At 35.7% G+C, this 16,715-nt stretch overlaps 1 protein-coding gene across 4 annotated transcripts in view; it reads left to right on the top strand.

Annotated features, from left to right (window-relative positions):
• Positions 1-16,715, top strand: part of KLHL24 (kelch like family member 24) — a 37,498-nt gene that overhangs the window by 837 nt on the left and 19,946 nt on the right. For 2 of the 4 annotated variants that reach the window (XM_027539875.1, XM_027539891.1), the window contains exons 2-3: positions 5,591-5,632; positions 8,102-9,082. In XM_027539875.1, coding sequence (XP_027395676.1) covers positions 8,163-9,082 — 920 coding nt within the window. In that variant the 5' untranslated portion in view covers positions 5,591-5,632; positions 8,102-8,162. Of the gene's footprint in view, positions 1-3,826; positions 3,961-5,590; positions 5,633-8,101; positions 9,083-16,715 lie in introns of all 4 variants that reach the window. The other 2 variants (XM_027539864.1, XM_027539881.1) reach the window with 2 other exon arrangements.

Genomic DNA, 16,715 nt, shown 5'->3' with positions numbered 1-16,715 from the left:
GCTGCTTGCCGCGGGGCCAGCGCCGGGATCCGGGCCCTGGAACTACAGCCCCGCGGGAGCCGAGGCGGGCGGGGGAGCGGGGGAGCTGCTGACGGGAGTCCCCGCCTAACCTCGCCTCCTTCCCACCACTCCAGGCTTGGGTTTCTTAATTTAGTTCCTAACGGCCCCGCCCCCAGGCTCTGGACTCTCGGGGCAAAGACTGTTAAGGCCGCGAGGATTGGGGCCCTGCGGATGCTTGAGGGCGGGACGACGGGGCGTCTTCTGTGTGTTTATTGGCGGGTGTCTTGTCGCTGGGTGGACGTACCCAGGCTGTTATTACCCGCCCCGCTGAAGGTGATCTGGAGGACACGCGGGAGCGCGCGCTTGCCTCTTCTGCAGCTGAGGCCAGAGCGCAGCTGCCGGCGGCGCGCGCTTCCGCGCCCGAGCCTACCGGCGCGAGGACCAGCTGCCCCGCCATCGTTGGGTGGCCGCCACGGCTTCTGTCTGAGCTTGTAGGCAGTTCTGGGGCCCGCGGAGGACCAGATAATTAACCTTCTTTAACTCGGTCCCCTAGTCCGCCCAGATGGTGGAAAGAGCCCTCAGGCGAATTAGTGTTTCCCTGTTCTGTAATAGCGCTTCCCTGGTGGCTCAGACCGTAAGGAATCCGGCTGCAACGCGGGAGACCTGGATTCGATCCTTGGGTTGGGAAGATCCCCTGGAGAAGGGACCGGCTGTCCACTCCAGTATTCTGACCTGAGGCCTGGCAGGCTACAGTCCATGGGGTCGCAGAGTCCAGTACGGCTGAGCGACTTTCACAGCACCCTAACACCACGTTTTAGAGTGCCTCACAGTCAACTCCTAAGGCAGATTGACTCTTTCTCAGTTAATTTTAGTGGAGTTTAATGATTAATCATTTGCTCTCTTGAATAGCTTTTTAAAAATCGTGTCTTAGTATTTGCAGCTAAGACCGTTTAGGCCCACTAGCGAGGTTGGTTTTTGTTAAGTACGGGAAATAGATTAAAAATCTGCCTCCTGTCACCTAAAATGTGAAATTAGAATTCTGTTTTTTTTTTAAGATAGCTTTGTATGGCTGAGTCCTTTCTCTGTTCACCTGAAACTACCACAACTTTTTGTCAATCGGCTGTACCCCAATACAAAATAAAAAGTTTAAAATTGGAAAAAAAGATACCTTGATAATATCCTCCCTCCACCCCCTCCAGAAAGTGAATTCTGTACCCGGGTTTAGATGAGTTGTTCGTGGAAACAAACATCATAGCTCACTCTTCTATGATGACAGTTATAAAATCTATAAAAACAATTGTTTTAGCCACAGTGTATTGAAGATGTGGTTTTCCTAATCTGATTTAATAGGATACTAGGGTTTTATCAGATTTTTTTTTTTCCCTATAAATCTGTAGGAATTCACCCAAGAAAGTACATTTCTGTAGAAGGTAGATTGAGTTCCTTGGGTGAAGAAAGAATTGCATTTGAATAGTTCTCGTTGGTTATGCTTTCTTAATTTATTTTTAAAATTCAAGTTGGAATGACTACACCAAAAGGAGCAGCCTCTGTGATCCTGAACTGCCTCATCGCTTGTGCATTGAAGGCATTTAACATTTCTAAATAAGTACAAGATGGAAACCTCTAACCTTTATAAAAAATAAAACCACCACTCATAAGCCTTCTTATCCAGACAAAGCCTGTGACTTAGTCTCTAAACAGGAAGAAGAAATAATATTCTGAGTTGGAGCTTACTATCAGCTTTAATTTAAACTTTCTTGGCTTTTGTCCAAGTTGCTAAAACTACTTAATGCCTTTTCAAAAACATTGTTTTAGCTTCCTTGTTTTTTTTGCCATTTACTTAAAACCCAAAGGTCAAGCCTGTGAAAAACAAAAAATACTATTTATTAAATGAGGGACTGCAGTTATTTTTGTATATACTTTTTTCTTACCTAGGAATTTGGGACATCCTTTTTCAATAAATATTTAGGTGTGAACTGTATAAAAATGTAAATAAAATATTCTAGTATATCCTCATAAGTATATGAAATATATAAGCATATATATTTTATATGATTCTGTTTTGACTAAAACAGTATATGGCCACTTGACAATTGTTGACAATTTGAAACCTTTATTCTTTCTCCTGTTAAGAATGCTAGCTAAGCTGCTGCTGCTACTAAGTCACTTCAGTCGTGTCCGACTCTGTGTGACCCCATAGAAGGCAGCCCACCAGGCTCCCCCATCCCTGGGATTCTCCAGGCAAGAACACTGGAGTGGGTTGCCATCTCCTTCTCCAATGCATGAAAGTGAAAGGGAAGTCGCTCAGTCGTGTCCAACTCTTCACGACCCCATGGACCGCAGCCTACCAGGCTCCTCCGTCCATGGGATTTTCCAGGCAAGAGTACTGGAGTGGGGTGCCATCGCCTAGATTTTTTTTAAAAAAAGTTTGTCACTCTGCCTAAATTTATCACCTAAGGGCTACCATTTTTTAGCATTTGGCACATGTTAAAGTACTAAATTGATAACTAAGAGTCATTAGGCTTTGCTCGTTACTCAGTGCTTTCTAAAACATACTTCTGCAAATCATTTGTGTTACCACAAGGTAGATAAAAATCACTGACTTAGAAGTGCTTTTGTACATAGAGCAGCCATGTAGTAAAAAATTGGATCTCAAACTTGTTCGAGTGACAGAGTACCGGATGGTGTCCTTGTAGATTTAATTAATTCTAATAGAACCAAAAACATTTTTGCTAAAAGAAAACATAACTATATTATATATCTATAGGTCTTAAGATTTTAAAATAAAACAATGCATTAAATACCTAAAGGAAGCACGTTTCTAGCAAGATAAAACCAAAGACATTTAAGCTTACATGACAAGTAGGTTTGGTAGTATAGCTTTAAACCATGTATGATGTCTGATAAACAATTTTTTTCTTCCTTTGGGGTTTGGGAATATTAATAGCCAAAAGTTTTAAAACAAGGGAGAAAAACTGAATGGAGAAATTCAATTTTTTTGTTCTATGATATGAGAGAAGACAGTATTCTTTTTTCAGTTATAGAACCATAATTGTTCAGTCTGACACACTATTTAAGCACTCCTAAATTTTTCATCATTGGATATCTTTTATTTCTCTTTCTCTCATTAAAGTAATAATATATTGACTATTTGAGGTTCATGTAAACAAGGAATAATAACTTGGTATCATTCTAGACAAAGAAATGTAAAGCTTTTGTTGGTTTCTGGTATTGTATGGTGTGTAAATAGGTTATTGGTGGTTTCAGAAGAAAAATAGAAATGTTGAAAATAACACCTTGAAGACTGGACTTTAAATATTGCATTTGTAAAATTTGTTTCGGGAACCACTACTCCAAGAGTAAAGTTTTAAGTTGAAAGTTTAAGAGTATAAATTTAAAGTGGCCGTTAAATGGAATGGTTCAAATAAATCAACGTTTTAGAAAATGGGGTGAAAAAACTTCTTGGTTTCAGATAGTTCAATGTTAAATATGGTTTTCTAGTAATTTTTAAATAACGAATTTCTATGTTACAGTATTTTCTGGCTTTCCTTCTGTTGAGCTACTGTTTATCTTTAAAGATAAACCTTTTATTCATTAATCTTTTTGCTGTCTCTGCTGTGTTAGTCTTCACTTAGAGTTCAGTTTGAGAAAATGGGAGTAGTGTGGAGCATAGCATGTAGCTAGTGGCAGTTCATTACCACAGGTTGTTGGACCATGTTAGTCAAAACTGTTGGTTTCCTTTGCCATCTGGAATTTATTAGTCATTGTAAGCCCCTTACTAATCCATACGATTTTAAGGCTGATAGTAACTTCTTTCTTTGTATAGGGTTCCTGTATTCTAAAGGAAAAATAAACTTGATTGCAGTACAACTACATTTTAAGATCAGTTCTGATACTATATATCTCCTTTGGACTTTGTACACTGACCTCCCCTGTCCCCTGGCCTTAACTATTAGGTTGGTGAGTATTACCTAAAAACCCTCCAGAAAATGCCCAGGTGAATTGCCTTGCCCTTCTAGCTGAAACTCCAGTACTTTGGCCACCTCATGCAAAGAGTTGACTCATTGGAAAAGACTCTGATGCTGGGAGGGATTGGGGGCAGGAGGAGAAGGGGACGACAGAGGATGAGATGGCTGGATGGCATGACTGACTCGATGGACGTGAGTCTGAGTGAACTCCGGGAGTTGGTGATGGACAGGGAGGCCTGGCGTGCTGCGATTCATGGGGTCGCAAAGAGTCGGACACAACTGAGCGACTGATCTGATCTGATCTGATCTGATCCGTTCCTTAAGGTATAATTCTAGACTAGATCAGGCATGAGAGAATCTATTCCAGTTTGCACTCTAGCAGAAACAATTTGTTTTCTGCAAGAGAAACATTGAGAATTTAAATCTATTTTAGTATCAATCTTTGAGTTCTTGTTAGATTCTAATCTTAGCCTACTCCACAGCATCTAAAATTGGATCTGAATCCGATATTCACCACCCCAGTGCCAGACAGAGGGGTAGGCTCTCTAGAATTGTTTCTTGAATTGACTTGAGTAGGCTCAGGATTTTATTGTTTTCTTGGGAAAAAATACTTATTTAGCTAAGATTTAACAATCCCCTATTTTGACCAAGTTGACATATTCTTTACCAAAGTACACACAAGTTAGACTGACTTCTGCAAATAAGGAAACAAGGTAACATTCACCTCACAGTCAAAGCTTAATCCAGGTATGGAGATGTGTGTTTTTTAATACATGCAGAAATCAGTAGTTTGTATCTTGGTTTTTGAGATCAACATTTGAATTTGCCTAAACTTGTTAAGAATTTATGAGTTCTATTTATAAATATCTAGGCCAGAAACCAGAAGTACTTGTAGTTAAACACTGTTGGTATTCTGTGCACAGTTCAAGGTTCCAGTATTTTCTCAGAAGCATTCCTCTCTTTCCAACATACGCACACAGAGTTGTGCTCAATTGGTTGATTTCTACAGGTACTAGGGTCCATAAGATAAAGAAACAGAAGAAATATACATTTATATATTAAAAGATGTAATTATTTGATTAGCATAATGATTCTGTATGGATAATCTAGATAACAATTAAAAACTGAAATGTTTTTTCCTGAATTTCCCAAAATACTTGAGATTTTCTTATTGATTTCATAGGTACATAAAATACAATGACTGAACTGTTTGCCTTGAGTAATATTGATAAACCAACTCAGAATTATTTAATGACTGCAGATTCAAGTGAAACTTTATTATCAGACATTCTTCAAATATCCAATGCAGAGTTACCATAGGAATGTTTCATCATCTCAACTCCACCATTGTTTACTCATCTTTCATTCAAGAAACCTTACTGCAGGATAAAATTGTCAAGAAAGGAATTGGATAAATAAGGAAACTGTTTTAGGTATAGAGTAAAATTTTTAATTCACTGTAAGGAATTGTTAATCAGGATTGGTTTTTTATGCAGAAGTTAACTTCTAGTCACAAATTGAAATCTATTAAAACCTTTTTTCAATGTATTAGTAAATAATGCCAATTGTACATGAAGTAATTACTATCTGACTTATATGTTGTTGTTCTCCATTTATTTTAGGTGTGGAAAAACTGGGGCTTTGATCAAGCAAATGCTGGAAAGGTATTATATTTATAATGTTTATAAACTCTTAGCATCGTTATTAGGAAATATAAATCATTTTCCTTTAACCAGAGGTCACTTAGACCACCTGAGTAACAGGGAACAAGATCATATAGGAAGACAGCATCACAGTCATTTCTGTTACCAAATAAACTATCGACACACTCCTTTCTAACCCTTACAGATCTCCTCAGTCTCCCTTCTACAGTTTCGCCAGTCCCAGGGACACTGAAATAAGTTATCTCCATTCATTTTTCTGGAACATAGGCCAAAACCATGTAGTTTTTAAATCTACCTAACAATTTAAAACTAGGTCTACAACATTTATGAGTTCTACAGTTGGAAGTAAACTCTAGAATACCCTTAACCAGAAGAATCTATCTTAAAAATCTTCCTTTCAAGTGAGAGTGTAGCTCTAGGAATAAAGCTCCTGAAGAAGATGAGGGAGAGAAAGAAAAGGATACTAGCTTTTCTAGGCAAATTGTGTGACTTTGGCAGTCAGTCATTGAGACTCCAATCACCCTTGCATCCACTAAATTATGTAGGTATTATTTTCCATCATTACATTTCTTTGGGACAAGTGTTTTCCTCTTGTTTTGTCCAGAGATGCCTACTTATTTGCTACCTTTTAGTGATGGGAATAACAATGCTTTGATATCTGCTAATTTTTTAAAAGAACTCAGTCAATTTTATGTTTAGTGGCAATCCACTCCAGGCCTATTGCCTGGAAAATCCCATGGACAGAGGAGCCTGGTAGGCTACAGTCCATGGGGTCGCAAAGAGTCGGACGCGATTGAGCGACTTCACTTTCACTTTGTTTATATATTAGTTCACTTACGATAAATCTTAAACCTATACTAGATACTGTATTTTGAAATGTGATTAAACTTGTCTTTACTAGTTAAAATACTTTGTGTAAAACGGGAAAATGAAATCTACTGAATTACACCTGGAAGCCAAAAAGATGCTCTGAAATGTCCCATATTCCTAAGACATTCTTGTGTAAATCGTTTAGTCTGTCATCATACAAAGAGTTTATATTTTATGGTGTTGTGGACTAGTTCATGGAAAAGTTCTCAGAAAGTCTAGAGAAAGTGAGGCTGCCCAAAAAGCCAGGAAAAAGTTGCTTGAAACAGCCCAGATCTATGAGATAGTCTCTTTTCCATACAAAGCAGTAGACAGATGTCTTGTTGCTGTTGAATGCTTTTAATAACGAGTGATTTTATAGCTGTTCGTGTTTTCTGGTAAAGCAGTGGAAGACCTCTTGGCAGTCATCTATCAAGGGAAATAGGCATGGGAATTAAGAAGCTGAAAATAACATAAAAAGACCTTTAACTCATATAAAATTTTAAGACTTTTATTAATACTACTCACTCAATATGCTATTCCCAAACTTATCAGATACACATACTATAAGATACCAAATAATGAATACAAGATACAGTAAAATTATTGGATACAGAAAGCAGAGCATCTTTTCATTTATGTTTCTTTCTTGTCCGTTTTAGCCAAAAGGGAAATTCTTAGTACTTGCGGTATGTTGTTTTGCATTCTGAACATAATTTAATTTAAAGTTTGAGAAAACAAAAATGTTTGCAGGCAGAAACCAATTACAAGTACATTTTGGATCACATGGCAACTTACTGAGAAGTGAAAAGAGTAAAAGGAACCGCCTTAAAAATAAAAATTTAAGCCAATTGATAGCTGTAGTCCAGTGCCTCAACCCATCAGTTACCTATTCATAGCATTTCTGAGGCAGACTTGAGGTTGTTTCTTATTAGGGAAAGGGAGGAGGGGATAAATAACATATATTTAAGAAAATACGGTACTATATCATTGTAGTGTGAATTTGGGGGAAATAAAGACAGAAGATATATCACGTAGCATTTAAATATATGTATCTCCTTTTTTCTATGCCTAGATGCACTGATACAAGTATTTTCTATTAATACAGCATTGAACATCTGTAGGTAACTCTTCCCATATAATCTTGATTATTTCCTTACGATAGATTGCTAGAAAGGGACTTAATGGTCAAACAGCATACATATTCTTAAAGGCCATTGATAGATACAGATGAATTTTTCTGTAGCAGCACTATATTAAAATAATAAGTATTTATATTAAGATTTGAATGCAGTCAAGTTCTGTGTCATACAGCGTTCTGACATAGCTCTACCTTCAGTAGATGAAACCCAGTTTGTAAAAGGGAAACAGAAGGTAATATATTAGTAATTCACAAAGTATGTAGTATCCTTTCAACTAGGGGGTTTAAGGAGTACTATTGCAAATTGCCCCTAATGTTTTCATTGTATAAATTTTTATCAATCTTTATCAAAATGAGATAGTGCTCTATACCCTGTATGAAATAATGTAATTTTATTGTAGTGTTTACATCAAAATGAAATTATGTAATTGGAGTACTAAAACTTTTTACATACTGAAATGTTTTAATTTTTTTACTTTTAGCCACATAAAGAAAATCTGTAACAGTTATTTCTCAACAATTATATAGTCAACTGATGTAACAATGGTACTAATATTGGGACGAAGACTAAACAGAGAGGATCTCGGGGTGCGTGATTCACCAGCAACAAAGCGTAAAGTTTTTGAAATGGACCCTAAATCTCTGACAGGCCGTGAGTTTTTTGACTTCTCTTCAGGATCATCCCATGCTGAAAACATCCTCCAGATATTTAATGAATTTCGAGATAGTCGTTTATTCACAGATGTTATCATTTGTGTGGAAGGAAAAGAATTTCCTTGCCATAGAGCTGTTCTCTCAGCCTGCAGTAGCTACTTCAGAGCTATGTTCTGTAATGACCACAGGGAAAGCCGAGAAATGTTGGTTGAGATCAATGGTATTTTAGCTGAAGCTATGGAATGTTTTTTACAGTATGTTTATACTGGAAAAGTGAAGATCACTACAGAGAATGTACAATATCTCTTTGAAACATCAAGCCTTTTTCAGATTAGTGTTCTCCGTGATGCATGTGCCAAGTTCTTGGAGGAGCAACTTGATCCTTGTAATTGCTTAGGAATCCAGCGCTTTGCTGATACCCATTCCCTCAAAACACTCTTTACAAAATGCAAGAATTTTGCATTACAGACTTTTGAGGATGTGTCCCAGCATGAAGAATTTCTTGAACTTGACAAAGATGAACTGATTGATTATATTTGTAGTGATGAACTAGTTATTGGCAAGGAGGAGATGGTTTTTGAAGCCGTCATGCGTTGGGTCTATCGCGCTGTTGATCTGAGAAGACCACTGTTACATGAGCTCCTGACTCATGTGAGACTCCCTCTGTTGCATCCCAACTACTTTGTTCAAACAGTTGAGGTGGACCAGTTGATCCAGAATTCTCCTGAGTGCTATCAATTGTTGCATGAAGCAAGACGGTACCACATACTTGGGAATGAAATGATGTCTCCAAGGACTAGGCCACGCAGGTAAGACTGATGTGTATTAACTACAACATAATTAGCAAAAGTTTTTGTTTTTTTAAAATATTTTAAAGCTTCCTGAGTGTAATCTCCATGTAGTCATTTATATGTATCATCTACATGTGGTTTTATGTAATTTGAGATTTGTTTTGGATTATAACTCATTAGAATTTCTCCCAGTGAAGACTAGATTCAACAGTAGCACTTTTCGTTATTGTTGTTCTGAGCTATAAGACGGTATTGCAAAGGGTCTTTGGAGCTAGCATGTTTCAGCCTATATCTTCTTAACCTGTCTTAAAAAGGTTAATTTTTCTTAACCTTTATAGGGTACCAAATTTATTCTACGTTTTCCCAAAAGATCTTTGGAAGTTAAGTAACTAAAGACTGTGTTAGAGTTTGTTGGACTGCCTCTACTTATAAAAAACAATTTGTGTATTCACAGACTAACCTTTTTCCTAATAGACAACATGAAATATAGAGATCAAGTAAGTAAGTTGATATACATTGAGGGAATTCTCAGATGTAAAATCAAGGTTTCAGATCTTTTCTCATTGCTGCAGTTATTATATTTAAAACTATTTGAAAATGAAAGTCACTCAATTGTGTCCGACTCTTTGCAACTCCATGTACTATACAGCCCATGAAATTCTCCAGGCCAGAATACAGGAGTGAGTTACCATGCCCTCCTCCAGGGGATCTTCCCAACCCAGGGATCAAACCCAGGTCTCCCACATTGCAGCAGGATTCTTTACAGCTGGGCCACAAGGGAAGCCTGAGAATACTGGAGTGGGTCGCCTATCCCTTCTCCAGGGGGTCTTCCCAACCCAGGAATCAAACCGGGGTCTCCTGCATTGCAGGAGGATTGTTTACCAACTGAGCTATCAGGGAAGACCCATTTAAAACACCTGTAGATTTTAATTCATAAACTATAGAAAAATAATCTCTGTGCCTTAAGAATGGAAGGAACAGTATTAAAGATTTTACTGTGAATAAGCAAAAACTGGCTGTTGTGAGACATAGTAAAGAATCTTAAATATTTTTCTAATAGAGCTGACTTTTGGTGTGTGTGATATAAAATACATAATATAAAATTTGCCATCCTAACCGTTTTTTATTGTTTAATAGTGCTAAACATATTCACATTGTTGTGCAACTGGTATTTATTTTCCCATACTATCTTCATTTTGCCTATAAATCTATTATAGCATAGCTCTTAAACCATATTTTTAGCATTAATTTTGATTATCAAAATTATTCCCGTGTTTTGGAATGTGATTAAAATTCAGCATGTTGTGACATCTCATGTTTTTAATTATAATTCAGCATATTATGACCTGTCTTTAAAATCTACACTAGTTTGGATATAACAAGATTTGATCTGTTTCCTCATAAGTAAAATGAGATTTATGATAAACAGTGCTTATTTCACAGGTTTTGCTGTTGAAATTATTAAATGCAATAGTCTTAAGGTACTCAGCATAGAAGGTGGTACATAGGAAGTGCTTTAAGAATTATGGCTATAGTGTAGTGTTAGTATGACTCACTTTAAGAAAACTTCCAGTACTTGACAGTCTGAACATTTTTACAAATGAGATACAACATTGAGTAACTATTATTACAAAAATTAATGTAATATTTCTTTGTATATTAGGTTTAGAGTGCATTTTTTCTTCAAAGTCACTTGACTTTAGTTAAAAGTAATTGTTTTATAAGAAATAAATATAAAATATTTTACTCCTAGTCTTTTAACAAAGAACAAAAAACTATTAATTTTATTCTATAAAATATACTGATTTTTTAAAAGTTGTTTTTAGGACTGTTAAGAGACTTCAGCTGAGCTTAAGAATGTAAGACCAGAGTTCTTAAATTTATTAATTAGGAAAACTAAACAGCTTTGGGGCTGTTCCAGAACTTTTCTGGACAAACTGTATCTCTCCAAGGGGAGAGTCGTATATTTTTCCAAACAGAATCCCCTGTGGCAGACAGAATGATTTGGGGTCAAACATGGTTAATAGTACCTATACCCAATACCTTCCAGTACTTGGAATAGGATTAGAATAGAGACCAAAGAATATGTGCTGTAGAATCAAAATTATTTATATTAAAATTACTTATAAAGATATGACCAGAATGAAATCAGAGTGCAGCCTAAAGGTAATTAGAATCAGATTATAATTAGAGAATTTTCTGGTTTTCTTAGTTATTCAATTTACAAAAATACAGTTTTACATCATATTTTTAAGGGAACCAATCCATTTCATACAGTGAAACACATCTGTATATATAAGATTATGATACCACTTTTCTCTAGGAGACTAGCAGAAAAAAAATAAAGCTGTAGTTATATTGAATTTTCAGACTATTATAATAGCAGATAATTATTTTATATAAATTTTATATTTTATGAATTACGTGAGAACTCTAAAAAGGAATGCTTTATTGTAGAACTCTGCTATCACCTGTCCTTTATATTCTGTCCTCCACTTATCTGTTACTACATTTAGTACTAATCACTAGGAATTTCCTTATCTGAACAATATGTATTCTTTGTAGAGGTTCTCATCTTTCTGAGAAACTACAAACTTCTTTGTAAGAGAAGTGACATCTCCACCTCTTCAACTACAGCTCATTCTGACTTCTCCAGTCACTCTACTGAAACTCCTCTCAGTCAGGTCATCTATTTGTTCTTTGTTAGCCTCTTTTCAGTCTTTATTCACCTTGATCTGTCTTTCAGATTTGACATTTTTAATTGCTTAAATCCTTCTTGAAACTCTCTTCTGATAGCTTCAGGAGTACCATTTCCCTCATGGTCCTCTTCTTCAGTACTCTTTTTCAGTTTGATAGTTCTTTGTCTATTGTTTGAAATGTTGATATTCTCTTGGTTCACATCTCGTCTTGCCTTGATAGTTTCGTAGATGATCACATCTATTCTCATGGTTTTGATTAACATGCTTACTATTGACTATGAAAACTATATCTCCACCCCAGGCTTTTTCATTCATTTATTCCATCATTCAGCTAATGTTTTTTTAAAAAAATAATATGTATAGTTACACATATGTATATATTTGAAGATGCATCTTTAAAACAATAACATAGCCAAAATAAATCTCACAGTTAAAAATAATTCTTTCATAATATTTAATATCCAGTCCATATTCATGTTTCCCTAGTCTTTTCCAGGCTGTTCTTTAATTAACTTGAATCCAGTCCAGGACTAGTACAGGATCATTGCATCTGTTTATTTCCATGAAGTCTCTTATTCCAAAGCAGTTTTTCATGAATCTTACTTGTTCATGGGCAGGTTGTCCAGAAAAATACTCCATGATGTGTATTAGTCTGGTCACTTCCTTGTGATATCACTTAGCTGCATTTAGCTGTTTCCTGGAAACTGAAAGTTAGCTTCAGCTCAATGGTGAATAGTTAAATACTTTTTTGCTAGAATTCATTCTAGGTAATGCATGTATCACATTGCATCACATTAGGAGAAAGACAGCATAACTGGTTGTTGTACCATTAGTGATATAAAGATTAGCTCTTGATTAGGGAGATGACAGTCCAAACCCACCACTGTATAGTTAGGTTATACTCTCACAGCGTCCGATATTTCTTTAGTGTTTATTGTGTGCCAAGTATTCTCCAGAGCTCAAGCTATACTGGACAGTGATACCTGTATATACCCATGTGTCTCTTAAATGACAGAGAAAACCCCAAGATACACTGTATTAAAAACAGAGTGTGAAAAAAATTTAAAAACGAAAAAAAGAGTGTGATGGCAGTTTTCTAGAAAGAGGACATAGAACATAAGACCATAAAAGCTTTGCTAATCAGTATTGCCAGTCGTAAACCCTGGGTCCATAAAGAAAAAGTAGTGGCGATCTATCACAGAAGTAAAAAGCTTGAGAATAGCTGTTTTTATTAATATATGTCATGCAACTTTAAATTCCTATACTAAGGTATAGCACGTTTTTAGTGAACACCTAGTGCAAGCTTCATGGCGTGTTAAGGGCACTGGCTTCAGAATCAGGGAGACCTGAGCTGCAACCTACCTCTGCATAACTAGTTAATTCTGTGACATTGGGCAAAGCACCTTAACTTCTCTATGTGTCAGCTTCCTCATCTGTAAACTAAGCATAATACCATCTACCCTGTAGGATTGTTGTGAGGATTAGAACTACTGTGTGAAAAAGGCATAGCCTAGTGTTGGACACAAAAATGCTTAATAAAAATTATTGCTAGTTTCATGAATAATCAAAATACAGTTAAAATTTGCACTATACTTTTACAGAATAGGAAATAAAGTTTGAGAGACATAAATGCTTGCTATCAAGTGGTTTAAGTATAAATTGTTCATATCTACAGAAAAAATCTGCAACACTCCATTAAACAATAGAGATAGCTATGATCTAATAAGTTCATCATTTTGAGTTTGGAATTGGTTAATTTAGTACTTGTTTCTTCTAATATTTCCTACTACTCTTGTCTAATAAGCAGTTACTATATAATGAAAATAGGAACCTATTGCCATAATGAGGACAGGGTTCAAGTTCTTATTGAATAAATCAACGAGAAGACCAAGGTTAAGTTTTTTTTAAAGAAATAATATTTTAGAATTCAATGTTCTGAGTTTCTGTTTGTTTTTCTTAAGTGATAATCTGCTATATTGGATTCATGGTCTACCATTTTTATACATGTTAGTTCATTGTTATTTTGAATGCATTTTTATATTACAGTACTGTATAATGTCAGAGTCTCCCTCTACCTGACCCTTGATATATCAGTATATATATATAACCCTTTCGTCCCCAAAGGATTACCAGTTTTTTTCACTCTTTTTAAAAATATTCTTTGTATACAGAAGTGTGTGTGTGTCTGTCTCTGTGTGTACATGTGTCCCTACTATTCTTTATATAGATGGTAGTATATCTTATTTTTACCTCCTAAAAATATCTTGGAGTTTCTTCTATATCAGCACATATACGTCTTCATTCCTTTTTTTTTTTTTTAGCTCTTCATTATGGAAAATTTCAAATTCACTCTTTTTTAAGAGTTGTATAGTATCACACTTATGGATACTATAAATTATTTAATCCCTCTCTTAATGATGTACATTTAAGTTGTTTCTAGATTTTTTTTCATTGCAAACAGTGCTCAGTGAATACTCTTATACATATGTCTGATAAATTACAGCATAAATTACTAGAAGTGAAATCACTAAGTCATAAAATAGGTGCATTATTAAAACTTTGCCAAGATATTGTAAAAATTGACTTCCAATTTATACTTTTCCAAAAATATGAAAATCCCTATTTCTTCACTCCTTTCCTTACACAGTATTGTAATAGTTTTTATAAATTTTTGCTACTCTGGAAAAGTGAAAATTTGTACCCCATAATTTTTTTTGCTCAAACTTTAAACTATATTTTGTATTGGGGTATAGTCGATAAACAGTGTTGTTAATTGTTAATTGTTATTTCTTATAATAGTTCCTACTACTCTCGTCTAATAATTAGTTACTATATAATGAACATTGGGTTGGATGTATTCTTTCAGATCATGTTTTTCTCTGGATATATGCCCAGGAGTGGGATTGCAGGGTCATATAGTAGCTCTATTTTTAATTTTTTAAGGAACCTCTATACTGTACCAGTTTACATTTCCGCCAACAGTGTCGGAGGGTTCCCTTCTCTCCAGACCCTCTCCAGCATTTCTTGTTTGTAAATGTTTAGAGGATAGCCATTCTGCCAGTGTGAGGTGATATCTCATTGTAGTTTTGATTTGCGTTACTCTAATAATGAGCATGTGTCCCATAATCTTGATTTGCATTTCTTTCATGTGAAAGTTTGAGGTTTTCCAAGTTTGAAAACCATTTATAGGTTTTTTTCTTAGTGTATCAGAATTCTGATTGGAAGTGATTGAAACCAGCGTTAGCATAGAAGGGAGATAGATGTTTTAAAAGAGTATAAGAAGGCATTATCTTGTAGAACCTAAGGGCAGATGTTCAACAGGACTTACAAGAAGACTGGAACAGGCTACTGAAAATGCATCAGAAATCTAGCCATGCCCTATCTCTGCCTCTTACCTCTGCCTTTCTCTCACTGCTGCTGCTAAGTCGCTTCAGTTGTGTCCGACTGTGTGCGACCCCACCATTCATGGGATTTGATTTCTATATTACAAGGTCAGTCCAGAGACACTGAATGTCTCCCTCTCATGTGGAAAGATAATCTCTGATCCAGACAGCCTTCTCTGGAGAGTTACCTGTGGCCTTGGAGTAGGATCATGTAGCAGGAAATTGATAGCTGAAATTCTTGTCCCATATGTAAGAGCAGACAAGCTGATAGTGGCTATTAATAGTAAGGTGTGGATTTTCTCCTTTGTTCTTTCTTAACTTGAGGCAAGAGGAAGGGATGGAATAATTTGTGTTCATTGGGGACAACAAAAAATAATATCCATGTTTCTGCCTAGGAGGTAACACTGTAGCATTCGGCTTTATTCTTCCCTTTTATTCTCTAAGAATTTATTATTTCTTTTACAAAGTTGTAATCTATTTCATATCATAGTCTGCTGTTATCATTTATTTAATATTTTCATGACATGAAATCTACAGTACCATAACCATCCCACCCACATTTAAACTCTTCCTGATTTTTTACCAGTAAATGAGATAAATATCTTTGTGACTATATGAGCATACCTGTAATTAGTTCCTGATAATAAATTCTTAAATAATTGCTTCTTTTAAAGAGTAAATATTTGAATCTTTCAATTGGTACAACTATTTCCTTATAGAACCCATTTTCCCTATTCCAGTTTCAGGTAGAAAGCCTTACCACACAAGTTGAAACTGTCCTTATAAAGTTTAGAAAGCCATATGGTTTATGGCTGTCATAAGTCTCTTTACGGGGTCATTTATATACATTTATATTGATAAACCATACCCAGTGATTCCTCTAGGCTCAGGAACTTTTGTTTTTTGGATACAGTAAGATCAGACTATCAGGGAACAGACTTAACGTTAATTATGAGGGACTGATTAATTTATCTTTTAGTTTATATATATTTATTTGCAATAAGAAATGGAACTGTCAACTGTTCCAAAAAATGGAATGGTTCAAATGGAACTGTCAAAAAATATTTTAAGTCAATGTAGCCAGCATATTCTCTTACTATGGGCAACTTACCAGTTGGGAAGCCAACGTTTTCAAAGATTGTTTGGAAGCTAGTAGACCTTTAGAGCCAGACTCTTCCCAGCTAGTATAGTTTGAGGAAGTCTCACCCAGCATAAAATATTCTTACCAAAGAACCAGTAATGTTCAAGTTAGCTTAGTTAAGCTTCTCCTTTCCTTTAGACGAGTTACTTGAATGGACACAGAAAATGTTTGCCTCTGTGATTACTTACTCTTTCATTCATTTGCTCATTCATTTATTTATTGTATATAGGGCTGATCAGTCCCCTCTTTTGATATATAGTTAATACATTGAGTTTAGTACTGTCGTATTCTACACACTAAAGAGTCATTTGGTCTCTTTAGGGCTTTTAAAGTCTCATATCTCCATTTGAATTCATTATTTTGGTGCAATGACTCGGTATTCAGGTATTTTTGAGTCTTGAAATAGACTGTGTCACTAATATCTCTCC

This window comes from Bos indicus x Bos taurus, chromosome 1 (genome assembly GCF_003369695.1).
Source record: "Bos indicus x Bos taurus breed Angus x Brahman F1 hybrid chromosome 1, Bos_hybrid_MaternalHap_v2.0, whole genome shotgun sequence".
Lineage (NCBI taxonomy): Eukaryota > Metazoa > Chordata > Mammalia > Artiodactyla > Bovidae > Bos > Bos indicus x Bos taurus.
The sequence above is the reverse complement of the archived record's forward strand: the minus strand, read 5'-3'. Positions and strand labels throughout refer to the sequence as shown.